The sequence below is a fragment of the Staurois parvus genome, unplaced genomic scaffold (assembly GCF_062004578.1).
Source record: "Staurois parvus isolate SC_StPar_1 unplaced genomic scaffold, SC_StPar_1.0 ptg000166l, whole genome shotgun sequence".
Classification (NCBI taxonomy): Eukaryota; Metazoa; Chordata; class Amphibia; order Anura; family Ranidae; genus Staurois; species Staurois parvus.
In genome coordinates, this window is record NW_028317962.1 from 2,770,616 (window position 1) to 2,791,215 (window position 20,600).

A 20,600-nucleotide genomic window follows, 5' to 3' on the forward strand; every position below is an offset into this window, starting at 1 on the left:
AATCTGATGGCAAGAACTGCTAGGGGGGTGTTTTTGCAAAGTGTTTTCTGAACAAAATAAAATATGGAGACATGGACAGATCAGTGAGTTTGCTTTGGATATTAAAAATGAATTAAATAGAGTTTTCAGTTGTGGTGCTCAGATACAGTTTAGTTCAGCTCAGGGGTGGACTGACAACTCATGGGGCCCCCGGGCAATAAGGGATCATGGGGCCCCTGTGTCCTCGCCCACACTCAAACCACACCCAAAAAAGCCTATGAAAGATACCAGGGACATCTCATGGGGCCCCCTACTGACACCGGACCCTAGGGCAGTGCCCGAGTTCCCCAATAGTCAGTCCGCCCCTGATTCAGCTTTAGGTGTATTGACATGCTTGCTCTATGCTTCTTTTAAAGGAGATTGTGTTTTATGTACAGTTGTTCCCAACAGCAACACTTAAAGTATAAACCCAAGGTAATCCATTTTGCGAGTGGGATAGTAAAGTGGTAGTGTACAGTATATTGTGAATTGTTGGTTTGATTATTTAGGGCAACTGTCCCATCATGGCACACTAAGGACATGCAGTGAAAAAATCTGCTATGTCCACTTACCTTCTTTTTTGTTTTTGCTGATAATTATATTTGAATTTCTGTAACAGATGGTAAGTCGACAATCCACGTTCTAGGTCACCTATCTTGTCTCACCAGGCTTCCAGTGATGAGCCCAGATGAACAGCATTGCTCAGAGTATAAAATGTAATAGAAACCATTATGGAAATGACTTATGAATCAACCTTTAGCGCTGAAGAAACCTGAAGTATTTACAAAAAATTTATGGCTAAAGAATTAGTAGCATATTTATAAAGCAGTAAATGTGGCTTTCACCAAACATTCACTGGTAGTGAATTAATCACTGTCATTTAAAGCAGAGTTCCAGTCTCCTCTGAACTTTTCTAGAAAAAGCATCCCCGTGATTCTCTTCAGTTGCAGTATATACTGTAATTAGGACAGTGTTCTAAGTGTATGTCGTTTGCTTACTTGTAAATGTGACAGTCCTCAGCAGGAGTGTGCGCATCTGAAGCCAGCTCTTACTGTCTTCTGGGATTCGGTGCTGCTGGCTACCCAGCATGCACCTCCAGATCTCACGCTTGCGCTGTAAGAACACAGCGTGGTACACTGCGTTGTTTGTCGGTTGCCATAACAATGACGGAGGTGGCGGAAGATCCTGCCCCATTGTTATGGCAACCTGTCAATCATTCCTCCCGATAATGTCACTTCTGGTCAAGAAATACTACGAGACTTCACCATTAGGCTTCCCAAAGACACCAGAGAAAACCGATGCTAATATCCCAAGAGTCCTAGGGAATCACCTAATGATGAAATTGCCTAGGTGGCCAGACCGAAAGGGCAGGATACTGATAGCAAAAAAAGTTATTAAAAAAAAATAAATACATAAAAATATCCCATAACAGACTGTTCTGCAGGTGGGCATTGTGTGGCAAGGATCATGAAAAAAAGGGTGTAACTCCGCTTTAAACATTTGTACATGGAAAATTCACCTGCATTAAATGTTTGGTGATTGACAGATTGACTGCTTTATAAATACGCTCCTTAAAGTACATCTAAACCCTAACATGAATGACATAGTTTACTTAAGCACATTGCGTCATAAACAATTTCTATTTTTTATTTTAATAAAATACTGGTTTAACCCTTTTTCATCCTTTTACATCTTAGTACATCTAGTCTCTTGTAGGCTCATCAAAGCCACTTCCTGCCTACGTGTACTCCAGCAATGATTGCATGGGATTTCTCAGGATGGGTTTCCTCATGGTGACAACAGCGGATCATGCCTGTATAATGTGTGTTGAAATGGTTGATTGTGATCCAAAACAGTCTCCAAAGGAACAGGGTGAAAATGCAGGAGCATAAATAGAGGACCAGGACAGATCACTGTCATCCTATAAAGAGAAATACCTTAAAAAGGACCTTCATAGCAGGATCACCAGGTATTTTAATGAAAACTGCGTATAAAAAAAATTGCAAATGACTTTTGAAATTACATTAAATTTTAAAGTGTGTATGTGATTTTAGTATTTGGGTTTACATCCATTTTAATACTGCATATGATATTACCAGGACTTTGTTAGTTGGTTTAATGCCCAGAATTACAGTCTGATACATTGCTGGTTTAGTTGTTTCAAAATAACAGTAAATTGTTTGTATCTCTGTCTAGATAAAATCTGATAGGCTCTCTTTTGGCTGAGATTCTTGTTCTGAAGCTGGGATATCATTACAGTTGGTTGGGTTAACAGTGATACCCAAAACTAGTGAAGGTCCTCAATTTTCTAGGTTAACACCACAACAAAATAAATACTTTCCAACCCAACATTGCGCCCATGTCCCAAACAATCCAGCAAACCTGGGATAGCATAGTTTCTATGCAGACATACCAATGGTTCATAAAGCTCTGTTTCATTGACAAGGATAGAGATAAGCTATTTGAAGATTAAACATGGAAAGTGATAATGTCTGTTTGTGTGTGTGATAGGTATACCCAAAATTTTCATTATAGGAAAGGGGAAGAGGTTGATTCAAGAAATTTTGGAATTCAATTGATGCCTTCTTAAAAGAGCAATTCTACTCCAAATTAATCTTTACTGCCAAATTCACAGGTCTGTTGCATGATCTAAAAACTGCACTTGTAATGGTCTTCCTGGGGCAAGAGCATAAGGCTTCCTTGCCAGGATGCTTGGAACAGCAGAGGTTCAAGCACTCCATCAAGAGTAAAAACCCATTTTGAGTGGAGATGCTCATTACAAAATTGACATACATTTTGGGAAGTGTCTGGAAAGAAAAGAAGCAAAAGTATATAGGAAGAAAATAAATTACCAATCAGGGCCGTGTATTTAAATAAAGACCAGGGATCGAGGAGAGAGTACGGTAGGTAAATTTATGCCGTAATACAGAAAGGTCTACAAAGCTTTCTAGTCTTTATTGAGCCCTCTTTGAGATACAAATATCTGAAAACACATGGCCACAGGTAGGTTATAAATCACCTTATGGCACATTCAAAGAAATGGGAGTTTTCGTGCCAAACGGCTTAGAAAATAACCAATAATCTTTTGTCATGCTCAACAGTGCATAATTAGTTCAACCTGTGTCCATTAATAGAAAGTATTTACTATATGCCAATACCAGCTCGTCTGACCTTGAAGAAGCCATATTATCTCTGCTAGGCTTATAGACACTTATTTTAACATAGGCTTTATTCTCGAGACAGTCGCTCAATGAGCTTGCTTCCCTGGTACGGCTCTGCATTCATTACCAGGTTTCCATACAGATTAAATATTACTAAATTGCATCGGGGAGTAGAAGGCTTCCTTCTCGTGTTGTCTTAAGCCCATACACACAAAAGACCTGGGTATTTGTAAACACACACTAAACCCTGTGTCCACAGACAACCGCAGAATGTGTACTTATTCAAAACATCAACACACACTGGTCACTGGAAAGTCTTGTATTATTATTTTTTTTGTCTTGTGCTTTTTTTGCCAGTTTTTGCAAATTCAAAATTACGACCTTTTACAAGCTCCATTAACCCCCTTTGTACCAAATGACACGCACCCTCACATGTGTCACTGGTGACAATAATAAGGCTTTAGGAGATAGTTGGATAGGTATACTGTTAGGTAAACTAACAGTGGAACAGATAAATACCCAGTTCTATAGAATTTTAAACGCCCATGTACATTTAAATTTGACACTTTAAAATAATCCTGTTTCTACATGTTTATTTTTCTCTAGTTAGGTTTTTTTATTCCCCCCTTGGCTCATCTTGCCACATTATACGGCCAATTCTTCGACTGTCTTTCCATATTAAAAGACAAGGAAACGTGTTGTCATTAGGAGGTTCCTCTTAATATGGCTTAAGCTGTGATGTCTTTTCGAGTTCCCATATCTCTTTGGAATTCACAGCTTTGCTTCCAGCTTGGGCACTCTTGGCTTGCCAGAAGAGACTGCATAAACAATGACATTCATCAACATGTCACTGAAGGCTGCACATCATTCAGGTTGCACAATTAAATTTAGAAAGCATTGACTATATTAACATATAACATTTTTTTCATTGCATCCTTTTGTTTGGCAAATATAACCATTTTGGGACTCTGCAGCTCCAGTACAAAGATAGTGCAGAGCCAAGGACTACTGAAGTGGTAAGAACAGACTTCACAAAAGGAAGACACTGTACATGATTCTCAAGCCTGATTAGGCCTTTGTTATGTATCAAAGGAGCTAAAGAATGAACTGGTAGGAACTTCTAGCTGCAGAGCTTCGTCGTCTCGTACGTGGAGCCATTAGGAAGCTGACTGCTGAATACAGAAAGCTGGGCTTGTATTCTTCCCACCTCATTGCTGCTCATTTTCAGCCGGTGTCGTAGTAAGCAGTTGAACAGATCCAGCTTACGGACACCGGGTGGGGAAAGGAAATTGACTCGTTTCCTCAACTCTTGCATTTCCATGAGTGCTCCTTCTCTGGATCCAGGCTGCTCAAGTTTTTGAGCCAAGCCCCTGATTGCCTCTGGGTCAAAGGGCACGCTATAACCAAAAGCATGAAGACCATCAATACGGACATACTCAGGGTCTCCCAATTTGTCATCCAAAGTCTGTTTGTCAGTCCATTCTGCTGAATCTTCCTCTCCTTCTTCCTCAAGAGGATTGCTCCTCATGTAAAAATGTACAGTCTCAAAAAATGACCGCCACCGATGGCCTAATATCAAAGTCCAGTTCTGGCAGCGGTCTCCTCCTTCCATGTCCCAAGTTTTCTCCCAACTTGGATACCCTTGTTCCCCGGCAGGTAATAGCCAACTTTCTGAGTGGCTTCCTCCAAAGGGGTTAACATACACTGTTACTTGTGGATCTCTGGTCCCATTCCCAGCAAGACAGAGGCGCATTGAAAGTCCTAGAAGCATATGCAACTGCCTTGGCCAGTGCTTGTTGCTCTTGCAAGTAAGCAGCATACGCTTCCTGCCTCCCATCTGAAACCACATGCCAAGTCGTAGATCTCCAGAAATAAAGAATGCTGGGGCTCTCAACCGTCCATCTTGCTTTAGGAGCAAGTATTTAACCTCCAAGTCCTGAAGGCTACCTTCTGTCCCAAGGTAAGGTTCTGAGGACTCAGGCACTGAAGGCACACACAGGCCTTGAGCTGAGAGAGTGTATCCAGGGTTGCAGCTGGCACACTGGGCATGAAGTACTGTTGAACAGAGGGAACACAAGGGACCTGGTCCCTGTATACAAGGTATGTTCACCTGGCAGTTGGGATGCTGGAAAGTGCAGGTACAACTGTGAGAGGCCTCTAGAAATGTGCCTGGCACAAGAGAGGCACTGCAGTACAGAAGTGACTGAATCCGATGCCACCAATAAGATACAGATCTGCAGGAAAAAAAGAAAAAAATAACTATTCAATTAAACTTAAAATAATTATATCAAATATTAATATTAGATATATATGCATGTTCAGTAAAGTAGTGCAAAGAAAAATGATGATGCACAAAATGCAGTAACCCATATCAAATTTCAGTTAAAAAATGTCATATAAGTGAAATACCAGTTCCGATGATATGCTATGGACTACTGTACACTGTAATTTGCTCTTTGGTTCACTCAGAATGTCTGGCATTAAGACCTAAAGCACACTCCCATGGAGGGCTGTGTTTACCCACACAGGGATCCACAAGTGTTCTGTACATTCCCATGCAGACATTGGCATGCAGCAGCTGCACAGACACAGCCGCTGCTCCTATTTTGAGGTGGGATAATGGGGTGGCAGACAGTCCATGGTTACCACCAATTTGAAAGGAGAAAAGTTCTGAGGGAGAAGCAAAACAGCAGCAAGGGAGGGTTTTTTCCAGAGGCAGAGTCCTGAAAAAAAATCAGTGGTGGAGAATCATGCTCCAAAACTTTTTCCACAACAGAATCCCAGCAGACAAATTTCTAATGTTTGCTGCATGGTTAATCCTGCATTGCACGCCTATTTCGTTGCTATTTCCTCCCAAATAGTGCAGTTTCATAGAGATAGCACTCTTTAAAATTATGTACAATCTCGAGGCAACTCATTCTAAAATCTCAAAAATCTAAATTAATAGTTTTACGTAATGCAGCAACATCCACACATGTAGGAAACCCAATGTGATCTATTCTTTCAAAGCCAAAACACCTATGCACACTGGAATTGACTATTAATAATACACTCTAATGTTTATTTCAAAGAAAAACCTGCCTCAACTCTCCTACTGCAGCCTAACCAAGCTGCTTACATGCTATCTAGCCACTGAACAATATTTGTGGCTACTATCCCTCAGATAATACAATTACATTTTTATTGCAAGATAAAACTTGCCTTGTGCGCTTCTATTTGCTGCCTATTCAAGTGCTTGCGCGCTATCAAGTGCTTGCGTGCTATGCTCTCAAATTTCTACCACACACACTCCTGAAGTCTCTTTTTTGAAAATTCTGAGAAAGATTTGGCATATTGGGATGGGAGGGGTTTGGGGAATTTAGGGTTGTGGCTCTGATGTGTTTTTTTTGCTCTGTTTTCATATGTTTATTAAAACTTGTAAGCCAATGCACTGGTTCAGCAAAAATAAAAGCCTGGAAACCAGGGTCCGACTGACAACTCATGGGGCCCCTGGGCAATAGGGGATCATGGGGCCCCTGTGTCCTTGCCCAAACTCAAAAAAGCCTATGAAAAAGTGGGGCCCCCTACTGAACCCGGGCCCTCGGGCAGTGCCCGAGTTTCCAAATGGTCAGTCCGCCCCTGCTGGAAACTATACTATAAAACTGTTTTGCCACTGGCTAATCTGTAAAAAGTTGAGGAATAAACTTTCTTTTAGCTTTTAGATCTATTGTGGCTGCTACTTTCACTAATCACTTCAGATATATTACCACTACAGGTGTTGCAGTCAAAACAATCTAAAAAGCCTTTTATTTCAAGTTGAATTGAATCAGATTGGAGTGCTGCTGCTGTATTAAAGGAGAAGTTCTTTTGGCTGTACTTCTGTGAATCACAAGAGTGCAGTTTGTCCTGCGCTCCTGTGACCCGGTTTCAGCTAAAAGTGGACTGAAGCTCGCTGTTGGCTGATATCACCCAGCCAATCCAGGCTGAGGAAAGATCCTGACTTTCAAGTCGGGATCCATCCCAGAGTCAGGAACAGCACCTGGCTCAGCCTCTCAGCCATCTGCTGAGCCTGAGCCAACCACTCCCTCCCCCTCCACAGCCCAGCTCTTCAGTGAGCGCGGGCATAGCAGAGAGCGGTGACTGACAGTCAACGTTCTCTGCTCACAACTGCTGTGAGAACTCAGTGATCAGTGATAATTTGATCACTGAGTTCCCACCCTTAGAGCCAGTGGAGGACAGATGTAAGTATAATTTGGGGGAAAAAAACACACTTCTCTTTTAAAGCCAAGCTAAATGTAAAAGTTAGAAAAAACAATTACACATCTAAGATATGTGATGCCAATATAGAGTGTCTCTGATGCTGTCTATGAAGAGTGCACCGTTACTGTACTGTGTTGCACTACATACAGCTAAAAGGCATCTCCAAATACGTAGCTTAAAAAATTGGTGTTTTTTTCCATGCCACCCTCAAGTATTATAAGATTTGTATTACATGTATTAGATATTGCTTGGTATATTATATTATTTACTATGTTGTGCACGCTGGTGTATATTTGAGCTATCACGTTTATTTTTTGTGTGAAAATGGTTATACTCAATGAAGGCAGTACATTATTGGACTGGGGGTAAAATGGTTTGTTGACAATGGCTTTTAAATATTCTGCTTTGTAATGCTTAAAATGGCTTACAACTTAGGCCAAGGTGAACTCAAGATCTTGGTTGTAAAGTGTTAATTGGGAACTGATTATACAATTGCATACTCTCACATAAAAGGAATATACTGTATACTGCTAGTCATTTGAAGGTCATGTGACAATCACTGCTGTCTCTTTTTTATTTTTTCCTTCCCCAAGAGGGAGTGATAAAGTTTTAGTCTGTGAAGGAAAGTACTATCTTTGACTCACTACCTTGCAACCAGCCGTGCTTAGCCTTGTAGTAATTATACAATAATAGTCTGCGTTTTGCATCATTATCTTATACGGTAGATCTTTCTATGATGTGTTTTATAGCTGGATTAATAAGACTTTTTCTAGCTTGACATGTCTCAAAAGACTGGTAACTTTTCTAAACTGCATGCGATAAATCATTTTTTTGGTCAACTCCTAACTTCAGGCTCAGCCTTTTTGTGCTGGTTAAAGGTCCTTTTTGCCTTCAAGGTTTGGCTTACACCTTTCCCTATATGTTTTCATGTGCTGTCATGCGTTCTCAACAATTACGAGTTTTCATGTGTTGCCATTGTCATTGATAGGTCCTAAAATGCATATCAACACATCAGAAATCGGACAATACATGTCAGCCATCTCACAGATGTGAGCTACACCAATGCCTAAGTGTGACTGGGCATTTAGGGCGTGTGTACAGGTTTATTTATATCTATTCTTTGAAATGCGTTTGAAACATGAATTTGAAGTTTATTGAACACAATCTTATTAACATCAATACAGTCTGATAGAACAGGTTACAATAGAGCATTTTTGCTTTCAGGTTGAGTTTGATTTTTAGAAAGGCAGTTCATCTAATTCAGGCACGTTCCACACTAATTTTAATTCAATTGCTGTCAATGTAAAGAATCTAAAATGCATGTCAAGTGCAGTACATGCATTTTAGATGCATATGAAGTGTCTTTTTTCGTTTCTTTTGAAAAGAAATTGACCTTGTTGATAAAGAACAAAACATTTAAAGTGAACATGTTAGTCATTTTAAAGTCCACAAACTGGGAAACCAAAAATAACAAGCAAACTGCACTTATTGTAACCAAACACAAAATTAAACATAAACATATGAAGATCATAACATCATTCATCACTCACTGATATCTGGATAACCAATACCCACACTATACATAGACAAGCAATGGGACAGATTTACTAAAACTGGAGCACTCAGAATCTGGTGCAGCTCTCCATGGTAGCCAATCAGCTTCTAACTTCAGCTTGTTGAATTAAGCTTCAACAATAAAACCTGAAAGCTGACTGGTTGCTACGCAGAGTAGCACCAGATTTTGCACTCTACAGTTTTAGTAAATAACCCCCAATGTGTTGCGCTGTTATAATTCAATAATTAATGAAGTACATGAACACAAGTTCTGATGTATAATAAAAACTGTAAAATAAAAAGTTCACTGTGAAGTGTATCCTTTGCACCACCTCCACCAATCCAGTGCTCCTGGTCACCACCACATCAGTCAGCTTACCAGAAAATTAGGGTCCAAAGCGGGGTCTAAGAGGTCTAATAAAGGTTTATGCTGTCCATGGATGGATGGATGGCTCTCCATTTGTGTTGCTCATGAGTGTTCACACACGAGAGCAGCTCTCAATAAACATCAGAAACAATTAGCTTGTGGCTTAGACTGTGCACTGTAACGTCATTACGCCGGCTTGTACAGACTTGGCTTGTTCTTTGATGCAGTAACTTTATTCCTTGTTTGTGGGTATTTTAGCCTGTTTTTGTACTATAAGTTTAAAACTTCTACACTGTGTAAATGTTCCTTCTTCCCTTCTGCCTATGAGACCATTATGTGTTTGTATACTCACCTGTGAGCAATTCAAGAGCCTTATATCCATCTGCAAGTATTTGTGGATAACACAGGGGAGAGAGCCATCCATCCATCTATGAGCAGTCTAAGCCGCATGTTAATTGTTTCTGATGTTTGTTGAGAGTCGCTTCTAACATGTGTGGTGGGTCTTGAGTGGCACAAGAGGGGAGCCATCCATCCATTCATGGGCAGCATAAAGCTTTATTAGACCTCTTATACTTGTTGCATTTATGCACTTAATTGTTTATTGAATTTATAACAGCACAACACATAGTTTATTTATATTTTAAAGTTCTGCCAAAGAACAGGAATTCAAAAGTGTCAACAGTTCACATATGTGATTTGGAAACATTTTGAATGGCATCCAAATCGCATGACTCATGAACCAAACCTCCTTTCTTTGGAGCCAGTTCACATATGTGCAGACCGGCTGCAGTGCATTCTTAAAAAGAGTCAGTTTTTGGTTCAAATGCGATTTCAAGTCTCATACAATTTAAAAATTTGCACCTGAATCTCTGAACAAAGCTGCACTTCACTCCTTTGAAAAATCGCACTGAAACCAGCCCCACACATATGTGAACCTTGGGCTTATATTGTATTTGTAAGGTGGTATGCACCCCATGCACCCCATGAACCTGGAGTTGCCACATGAATTAAATTCTGACCTACCTGATATCCTCCAGTCCAATGAGAGCACCTTTATTGACCCAGGAGGTGGCTCTCATTGTACAGAAGGGCACTGGACACAAGGGGATTAGGTCAATTGTCAGGGTTTGGCACTGATTTTTGGGAGATCAGACTGTTAGCAGCAATGTAAAACCAGGATCACAAAAAAAGCTGTCAAGGGTAACAGCAAGCACCTTGCAGTGCCTACTCTTTGGAAGAACTGAACCTCTCCAAAACCGAGCTCCTAGTCTTCCCCCCAGCCCGCACACCACCCCCCATTGACTTCTCCATCGCGTCCAACAATACCACTATCAGACCTGCCCAGCAGACCAGAGTACTTGGTGTCACTCTGGACTCCAACCTATCCTTCCAGCCCCAAGTCCAATCATTAACAAACTCATGCAGACTCCACCTCCGCAACATCGCCAAAATCCGCACGTTCCTAACCCCAGAAACCACTAAACAGCTCATCCACTCCCTCATCGTATCACGACTCGACTACTGCAACTCCCTCCTCACTGGCCTGCCTCGCCACAGGCTATCCCCGCTTCAGTCGATCCTGAATACGGAAGCCAGACTCATTCACCTTACCAACCGATCCGTTTCCGCCACCCCCCTCTGCCAATCCCTCCACTGGCTTCTGATTGCGCAATGGATCAAATTCAAAATCCTAACACTGACATACAAAGCTGTCCATCATACTGCCCCAAATTACATCACCGACCTAATATCCAAGTACCACCGAACACGCACACTCCACTCCTCACAAGACCTCCTTTATTTATTTATCACAAGACCTCCTCTGCTCCTCCCATGCCCGCCTCCAGGATTTCTCCAGGGTGTCACCCATCCTCTGGAACTCCCTGCCCCAACCCATCAGACTATCACCTACTCTCCTCCCCTTTAGGCGCACCCTGAAAACCCACCTCTACAGGGAAGCCTACCCCACCGCCTGCTAATTTGCCGACCTCCTCCACTCTTCCTACCACTCCATCCCCCACAGCTATCTCCTCCTGTACCACTATCCCCTCCCTCCTAGATTGTAAGCTTGAAAGAGCAGGGCCCTCAATCCCCTCGTGTATCGCATTGTATTGTTATTGTACTGTCGCATTTTCTGTCCCCCTTTGTAATGTACAGCGCTGACCGAACTGTTGGCGCTTTATAAATACTGTATAATAATAACAATCTTCAAATTCTAAATGGGTGACAGTTTCCTTTGAATTAGAAGGTACAATGTATTTTCAGTAATAAATTCAGGAGTTATAGTAACATTTACCTGAAATTAAATTTAGGTTTGCTTCTTTTTCCATGATCAATGTACTGTATTTCATAAACAGATTATCAAATGTTCTCTCTAGTGGTCATCTGAATATCAGGGAAGAGGATTAGCAACTCTATTTAAAGAAGAACTTCATTGCCCCTAACATGTTCTCCCCCCTTTTGTCCTGAGCTATCCAGAAAAGACATACCTGCCCAGCAATCCAGTAGTGTTTTGTAGGGATCTGCTACACTGCTGCAGCACTACTGGGTCCTACACGGCCACCTTGTATTAAGACATCATCAGGAGACAGTCTCTTCTCTGGGTTCTTGCAGCAGACTCCTGATGATGTGCATGTATCACAGTGTGTCATCAAGGGACTGGCTGCAAAAACCAGGTAGCGACAGCTGGTCTCCCTTACAATGTGATGCATGCCCAGCAGAATACCCTACAGCCTCCTGGGATGCTTTACATGGGTTTCCCAGGAGGCTACCGCATATATAATGTTCACCTAGGCAAGAAGAAAGAAAGTGCTGGGATGTATTTCTTGAAATTGTAAGAAAGGAGGGGGAGAAGAATGGAATGATAAAAATGTGGTAGGAAGGGTGAAGGTCCACTTTAAGGTTTTTTGTTATAGCTGTTTGATGAATACAAAAAAACTGTTGCCAGAAATCTTGTGAGCTAATAATTATGGGGATGAGGAGGGGCGAGCAGAAAAGGAAGGGCAATGAATTGTGGAGGGAGGAGGAGAAAAGGAAGGGCATGGAGATGTGGGGGAGGGGGGAGATGAGGAAGAGGAGAAGAGAATTGGCGGAGGAGATAAGGAAAGCTCTATGTTCTATGGAATCTATCAGAAATAAAGTAGGCGAGGCTGACAACACATGCTTAGTAATTCAGAGCTGTATTGTCATGCCAAAAAAGAAGGCATGCTATGGAAGCATACTTTATTTCTGTCACATCAGCTGTCATTTTTCTGTGCCCTCAGTGAGTTCAACCACTTCAAATTCAGGCCAACTCTGACATTCCTCACATACATATAAAAAATCAGTATTTTTTTTTTGCTAGAAAATTACTCAGAATCTCCAAACAATGTCTATTTTGTAAAAGCAAAACCCCTTAAGAATAAAATGGTAATTTTTTATGTCAAATGATATTTGCTCTGCGGTTTATTAAACGCAACATTTTTAGGAAAAATACACTTTAATGAATTTTAGTGAACAAAACACAATATAAAGCAATATAAAGCAGATTTTTTGCTAAAATCTAAAAGATGATGTTACGTTAAGTAAATAGATACCAAACATGTCATGCTTGCGCATGCCTGTGAAATGGCAATGGTGCATATGGGCACGGAGGGACAGGGGCGCTTAAAATTTGTTATTGTTATTATTTTATTATTTATTTAATTTTATTTTTTTTAACACTGTACCTTTATTTATTCTTATCAACTTCCCTTGTGATAGTATGGGCCATGAGAGGTCCTCTTTATGGAGAGATCTGGGGTCTATTGGATACTCTCCTCTCTAAAGCATTTGATCAAAATGAGAAATGCAGGTAATTTCCAGTTTCCAATTTCACAGAAGAGGGGAAGGAACTTCTGTTTATTCCACACTTTACAATGAATCTGATGGGTTCCTGGTGGGAGGGAAATATGGTGGGCAGTGGCAGGAAGAGAGGGGGCCCCCTTTCCACCAACTGTAAAAGTGATCAAGCACCTGTAAAACCACTCAGGTCACTTTTACTTTTCAGAGAATCGGCGTCTGAAAAAAATGGTACCAGGATCATGGCTGCAGACATGATTCTGGTATAACCACATTATTAAGAGGCCATATATACAGTATATGTGTGGTGGTAGTGAGGTGGTTAAAGGAGTAGAAAATGGGCGAATATGCATGTCTTGTCTTGACGTACACTTTAAATTTGCTTTCACTTTAACAAAAATCCAAAAAATAAAAAATAAAGAGAAAAAAGCCTGGTGACAGGCAAAAAAAGAAAAAATCTATCTGCCTATCTATTTACACCCCCCCGCTTATCATATTTGTAAACATATGATATTGTTTTCTTTAACAAAAGATACAAACTTACAAATGAATCAGCTTTTTAACAGCATCTAAAATTCACATGATACAGAGCCTATACAGTATGCTTGCTGTGTCTTGGCCTGAACATGGAGTATGTGTTTAGGGATCATACAGAGATATGCTTTTGTCTACATCAGCTTTCAGCATCCTTGTACATACACCCAGGGAGAATATAGGACCCTGCAAGGCAAACTATAAACAGAAAGATGATTTTCAACAGGTTGCTTCAATCAGACTTCAGTCCTTTGTTTTGAGCAGTGTTTTATACACAGTACTCGAAATATGCAGCGCGCATACAAAGTGTTGATTGACTCGGCACCAGATGATATGCAGCCCCCAACTATCGTTAAATGAGTTCTCTTTTATAGTAACCTGTGACACTCTGTTGATTCCACATTTATTTTCTACATGCAAAAAAAGCACGTAATACCAGGAATTCAGATTTTTCCTTTTTTGTGGGAAGATTGTTTGTATAGTAAGCACCGGTGTACAGCAACTTCTGCTTCTGACACAAGTATTATTATTATTATACAGTATTTATATAGGGCCAAAAAGTTTGCTCAGCGCTGTACATTATAGTGGGGGACCAGGGGCGGACTGACAACTCATGGGGCCCCCGGGCAATAGGGGATCATGGGGCCCCTGTGTCCTTGCCCAAACTCAAAAAAGCCTATGAAAAAGGTACCAGGGGCATCTCATGGGGCCCCCTACTTATCCCGGGCCCTCGGGCAGTGCCCGAGTTTCCAAATGGCCAGTCCGCCCCTGTGGGGGACAGTACATGAGACAATACAGTAACAATACAATACACGAGGGGTTCGAGGGCCCTGCTCCTTGGAGCTGACAATCTAGGAGGGAGGGGATAGTGGTACAGGAGGAAATGGCTGTAGGGGATGGAGTGGTAGGAGGAGATCGGCTGTTAAGTGAGGGTTGGGTAGGCTTCCCTGAAGAGATGGGTTTTCAGGGTGCGCCTAAAGGTGAGGAGGGTAGATGACAGTCTGATGGATTGGGGTAGTGAGTTCCAGAGGATGGGGGAAGACCTGGAGAAGTCCTGGAGGCGGGCATGGGAGGAGGAGACCAGGGAACTGGAGAGTAGGAGGCAGGGGTGGACTGACAACTCATTGGGCCCCCGGGCAATAGGGGGTCATGGGGCCCCTGTGTCCTTGCCCAAACTCAAAAAAGCCTATGAAAAAGGTACCAGGGGCATTTCATGGGGCCCCCTACTGACCCCGGGCCCTCGGGCAGTGCCCGAGTTTCCAAATGGTCAGTCCGCCCCTGGTAGAAGGTCTTGTGAGGAGCGAAGAGTAACTGCTGTTACACAGGAATACACTAACAACATCAAAAATTATTAGCCTCAAACTCTTCAAGGGTCAGTTTAGTAAAAAAATTGTAATTTCAGTTGTTGGTAGATGCCAAAGCCCAAAAGTATTTCTATAGGTAAAACCTAGAAGGGAAGGGTTAGACCCTATGTCAAGTTTTTACTGCCATCTGTATCCCTTTTGCTGAATAGTAATTAACCAAATGTACTTAGGCTCAGATTGGTGAATATACTAAAGTTCGAGTGTCAAATCCGAACCTCATCAATGTCAATGGGAGCCAAATGTAAAAAAAGAAAAACAAAAAAAACAATAATGGCCATTTTCTAGGCTAAAAGGCAAGAGATTATCCAAAGAATGGCAAGAGGGGCTGGGCACTGCCCTGGGGAACATGCACCAAAGGAAAATGTGTAAAAATCCTGTATGTTTAGGGGCAGCAATTTTAGTAAAACTAAAAAAAAACAACATTAAGAATTCCAAAATATATTTCTGGGATTTCTGGGACAGGTTACTTTCGCCTATTAGAACTCAGGTGGAGTGCAAACCCAGGATTCCTATGCTGTAGTAAAATTCCTATGTGTGCATTTTATTAAACTGTATTACATAGTATCACACTATGAGAGGCTCCCTTATCTCTCTTTCTATGTGAATAGGGTATGCTATTGATTCTCTTAAAGGCACAGGGGCACTGCTAAAGTGTTCTGGCCATTTATTTATCCATACGTTCAAGATGCATAAGAAAATGGGTTAGAGACCGATTAGAGAGCAACAGCCATATGTGGGAGATGACCAGTTGGTACTAAACTAGCGCATTATAACTTCTTTTTAAATAAAGGGATCAATAGCCTCCAGTGTGGTGTGTTTCTGTTTATTGGGGAGAAAGAACATGGTTTTGGTGTCACAGAGCTGTGAGTGAAGGTCAAACTTCAGCAGTGTCAGGAACTTGTAACACACCTGTTCCCTTGCAGCTGCTGGTCTCATTACAGCATCCTGGTTTTGGCTGAGCTGCACTCTCCCTATCTGTCTGTCCACCTGCACGGTGTTTGGTTGACACAGCCTGAGTGGTGTTTAAACCTGTTTTAAGCCTGCCAAGCCCTCAGTGTCATGCTTGTGATAGTGTTTGCAACACTACTTCTTCCAGTTCATGTTACATTATTAAGAACAAGGAGTTGCCAAGGCATAAAGGTGGGTGGAAACACACAAACCTCCCAAGTGGATAAGATCACATCTACAACTATAGCTGAAAGATCCGTTAGAGCAGCCTTTCTCAACCATTTCAACATGGAGGAACCCTTTAAATAACTTTTCGGTCTCGGGGAAGCCCTGCTAAAAAATACTATACCTACAAATCATGATACATTAGTGTGATAGTTAGTGGGAGGAATGCTCCTTACACTTGTGGTCATTGTGGAAAATTATCCCTTTACAGATAGCTAAAAAGATCAGTGGTGTCAGTGGGAACTTATCTGACAGGCAGAAATTGCTCAGTGCCCAAGGAACCCCTGAAAACCTCTGGAGGAACACTAGAGTTCCATGGAACCCTGGCTGAGACACCCTGAAGTCAAATTCATATTTTCATGGTGTCTACTATTCAGTTGCTGCATCTTATTGAAAACAATGGTTCCGAAGTCTTTAAAAACTCCAACATGGGATTCAGATGTGCACAGGTAAATCCTAAATAGGGAGGAAAAGTGAGGCCCTGGTGGTTGTAACACAGCATTCACAATAAATGAGAAATGAGGCAGATAGTCTGTAGTGATGATTCCATATAACTCTGACAAGGACAGATGTATAGCAGTAGAAGTCAATACTGAAAGTCAGACCATTGGAACAACAGAAAGTACAAAGGTGCAATGATATTGATAATATTATTGACTGTTTTCGATCTTCCTTGAAGTATTATTAATTTGGAACTTCTAAAATTATACTGCAATGCAACTATGGTCAAAGGAGAGATTTTATGATGTGTTCCATATAAATCCGATTAATTCCAACTCTTGCAAAGTCATATATATACCCATATAAATGCCAAGATAAATGGCATAACAATTTATAACCATATACTTTATGGTCCATGTGAAATATTGTTTTTCAACTGAACACATCGTATAAATACAGGATTAAAAGCTAGATACTGTTAAGAATATGATAACATATAATAAAATCTATAATCAGCTAGGACACTCTGAGACACCCACAACCCTTTTATGTCTATAGGTGACCTTCATTCGCAGGTCACAGGGCCCAGGCGTAAAGGTGCCCACAGAACAAAACGTGTCAAAACCGAATTGACTCCTAGTTCTATTAAAACACATTTTTTAAGACTTTGTAAGTTCTAATGAATGATACACTTATCTAATAAAGAAAAAAAATTAAGCATTTAAGATACCAATTTTGAATTATATTTACAAAGAGCATGAGATTCTTGTCATTCCCAAATCTTTAAACCAATAACGTTACAAGAATGAATTTTCTGGACTACATCAATAGAATCTGTGTAAGCTAGCGCAGCCTTAACGATACTCCCCAGCCTGCGTCAATTTGGTGATTTCTACCAACCAAGGGTAAAGAAACCAAATATTATTTGCTGACATCTGTGATGGAAGCATCTGTGCTAGCACGGGGGATAGGGGGATTTACAACCTACTGACCATTTAACTCTGCCTCACAAAACTACATTTTAGGACATTTTCACAACAGGTGCAGTGCGGTAAAACGTGTGAAAGTGCATGTTTTCCCACACCACACAAAACATGTCTTGCCTTTTGCAGTTGTGCACAAGTGCAATTAATTCCTAATTGTGCCCCCATGCATCCACCAATTGCATGTTTGGTTGCACCCACTTAAACACATGGTACTGCAGTACCATGTATTTTGGTGGCGCTCAGTTTAACCACTTGCCTACCGGGCACTTATACCCCCTTCCTTACCAGGCCAATTTTCAGCTTTCAGCGCTGTCATGCAACATTGTACCCATATGAAATTTTTATCATTTGTTTCTCACAAATAGAGCTTTCTTTTGGTGGTATTTACTTGCCGCTGGGGGTTTTATTTTTTGCGCTATAAACAAAAAATGAGCAAAAATTTAGAAAAATTTGTTTCTATTATAAAATTTTGCAAACAGGTAATTTTTCTCCTTTACTGATGTGCGTTGATGAGGCTGCACTGATAGGCAGCACTGATGGGCACTGATAGGCAACACTGATGGGCATTGATAGGCAGCACTGAAGGGCACTGATAGGTGGCACTGATAGGCAGCACTAATGAGGTGGCACTGATAGGTGGAACTAATAGACGGCACTGATGATGGGTACTGATAGTCAGCACTGATAGGCGGCACTGACTGGCGGCACTGCTGGTCACTGACTGGCACAACTGCTGTGAACTGACTGGAACAACTGCTCAGCACTGACTGGCAGCACTGCTGGGCTGCACTGATGGGTGGCACTTATGGGCACAGGTGGGTGGCACTGATGGGCAGAGGTGGGTGGCACTGATGGGCACAGGTGGTGGCACTGATGGGCAGAGTTGGGTGACACAGGTGGGTGGCACTGATGAGCACAGGTGGTGGCACTGATGGGCAGAGTTGGGTGACACAGGTGGCTGGCACTGATGGGCACAGGTGGGTGACACGGGTGGCACTGATTGGCACAGGTGGGTGGCACTGCTGGGCACTGGTGGGTAGCACCGCTGGGCACTGGTGGGCGGCACTGCTGGGTGGAACTGGTGGGTGGCACTGCTGGGCACCAATCATCAGGGCACTGATTATCAGTGCCCTGATAATCGGTGCTGATCCCTGCTCTGACAACTGCCAGTTCTCGGCAGTACTTTCCCCACGTTCTGACAGCAGCCAAGAACCGGCAATTGCATTTCCCTGTGATCAGCGTGTCATTGGACATGGCTGATCACGTGGTAAAAAACCGCTGTGATTGGCCTTTTACCACATCACGTGATCAGCTGTGTCCGTAGGACACAGCGATCACGGAGATCACCGGGTGCACGCCCCAGGGGGCGCGCAGGAGAGCGCGTTCTGGGAGGACGTCATATGACACCCTACCATAACTGGCCGGCTGCAGTGTAGCCATCATTTGGCTATCTGCGGTCGGCAACTGGTTAAAAATCATGGCAGCACCTTTTTTTTGCGTGTTAAGCATAGAGCAGCCTAATAAAAAACAGAACATGCAAAAAAGCACTCGGGCTAAGACGAAGCTCAGATTGGTGTGCCCCAGGGTTATGCACAATTCCAAAAGGTGCCTTGACTACAAAGAGGTTGAAAAACACTTCTATAGGTAACCATGATTGGTGCTTGGCTCAGGTGCAAGAGATGAGAGGCATCAATTAATGCAAAAAGGACAATTGTAGTGCTGGAAGAAGAAGAGAAGGATGGGTCGGTAGGTTGCTGAGGGTGACAGCATGGTCCTCCAAGCTGTGGGGCTGGCAGTGCTGACTGCTAGGAGTGCTGATTTACTTCACCGCTTGGTCTCAGCCAGATGGTAATACTACACAGCACACTGATAGATGATGGAGACCCTCCTCCCTGCTCCTCCTCCTCTTTATCTTGATCTCCCTAATTGCCAGCAATTGGTATTGGAAAGTACTAAGAACAAAAATATTTGTATACGTACTGATTGCTAAAAAAAAGTGCCATTGGTGCATTGCTAATCCAATCTAAAGCTAATCGCTATATATTTAGTGAAGAGATGGCCCACTGTACACACATGTAGGGATATTGAGCACGGTGCAATCCATGAAAAGAAGTATATAGAATATGCAGCAGGCAGTAGGTGCACTCAACGGGACTTGCAGCAGGAGCAATTTTCCAACACATTTTACTCAAAGTCAACATTTCAATGGGACTTAGCTCACCTTTCTCAAGAGAAAGGCAGGCTGTGTCTCTCCGAAATGCTGACATTGATTAACTACATTAGAAAATTCATCCTGCTGTAAGTCCTGTTGAGTACACCTACTGCATATTCTACAAACAGTGTATATATAGTATCACTTTAAATGGAGGGTTTCTTAATTTTAAATGATGGCTCTTTAAAGATTCAGGATATATATAGTGTTAGCATAGGATGAATATTATCAGTATGATGTCTATATATAGTCCATATGCATATATAAATAGTTTTCAGAGGCAACAGGGAAGTGAACTGTGAAACGATTTCACATGGTTCTGGGAGTATCAAAATATCCGTTGCTGAGCATAAAACAAATATCTGGTTATAACAACGCATGCAGCTGGTTTTACACGTTTTGTGCCTTAGGGTCTGTAATTAAGCAGAAATTGTGTTAGACCAGGCACATATGCTGATGAGAGCAGATGCTTGTGTTTAACTTCACCAGTCCAGCTTTCACCTACAGTAACTTATTTGGAGGCTGAAACTTGTCCTAGAAAACTGTTGAGAAGACATGCAGCGCCAGCCAAAGTGGATTTGTGTGTTTACTTGTGTAATTAAAATGGCTGTGCCTCCTTAAAGGTCATTTCTGAGATAAATATAGCAGCCTAACTAATTAAATATAACAATGTTAGCAGAAAAGGTTACATTTCTTTCATTACTTGGCAATTGTGCTGTAAATCCATTTTCT

The 20,600-nt window shown here is 41.8% G+C and overlaps 1 protein-coding gene across 1 annotated transcript in view; it reads right to left on the minus strand.

Annotated features, from left to right (window-relative positions):
* Positions 1 to 2,917: 2,917 nt before the first annotated feature.
* Positions 2,918 to 20,600, minus strand: part of BRINP2 (BMP/retinoic acid inducible neural specific 2) — a 395,372-nt gene continuing 377,689 nt past the window's right edge. Inside the window, exon 8 of the mRNA XM_089676328.1 lies at positions 2,918 to 5,413. Within this exon, the coding sequence (XP_089532454.1) occupies positions 4,300 to 5,413 (1,114 nt within the window). The 3' untranslated portion in view covers positions 2,918 to 4,299. The remainder of the gene's footprint in view (positions 5,414 to 20,600) is intronic.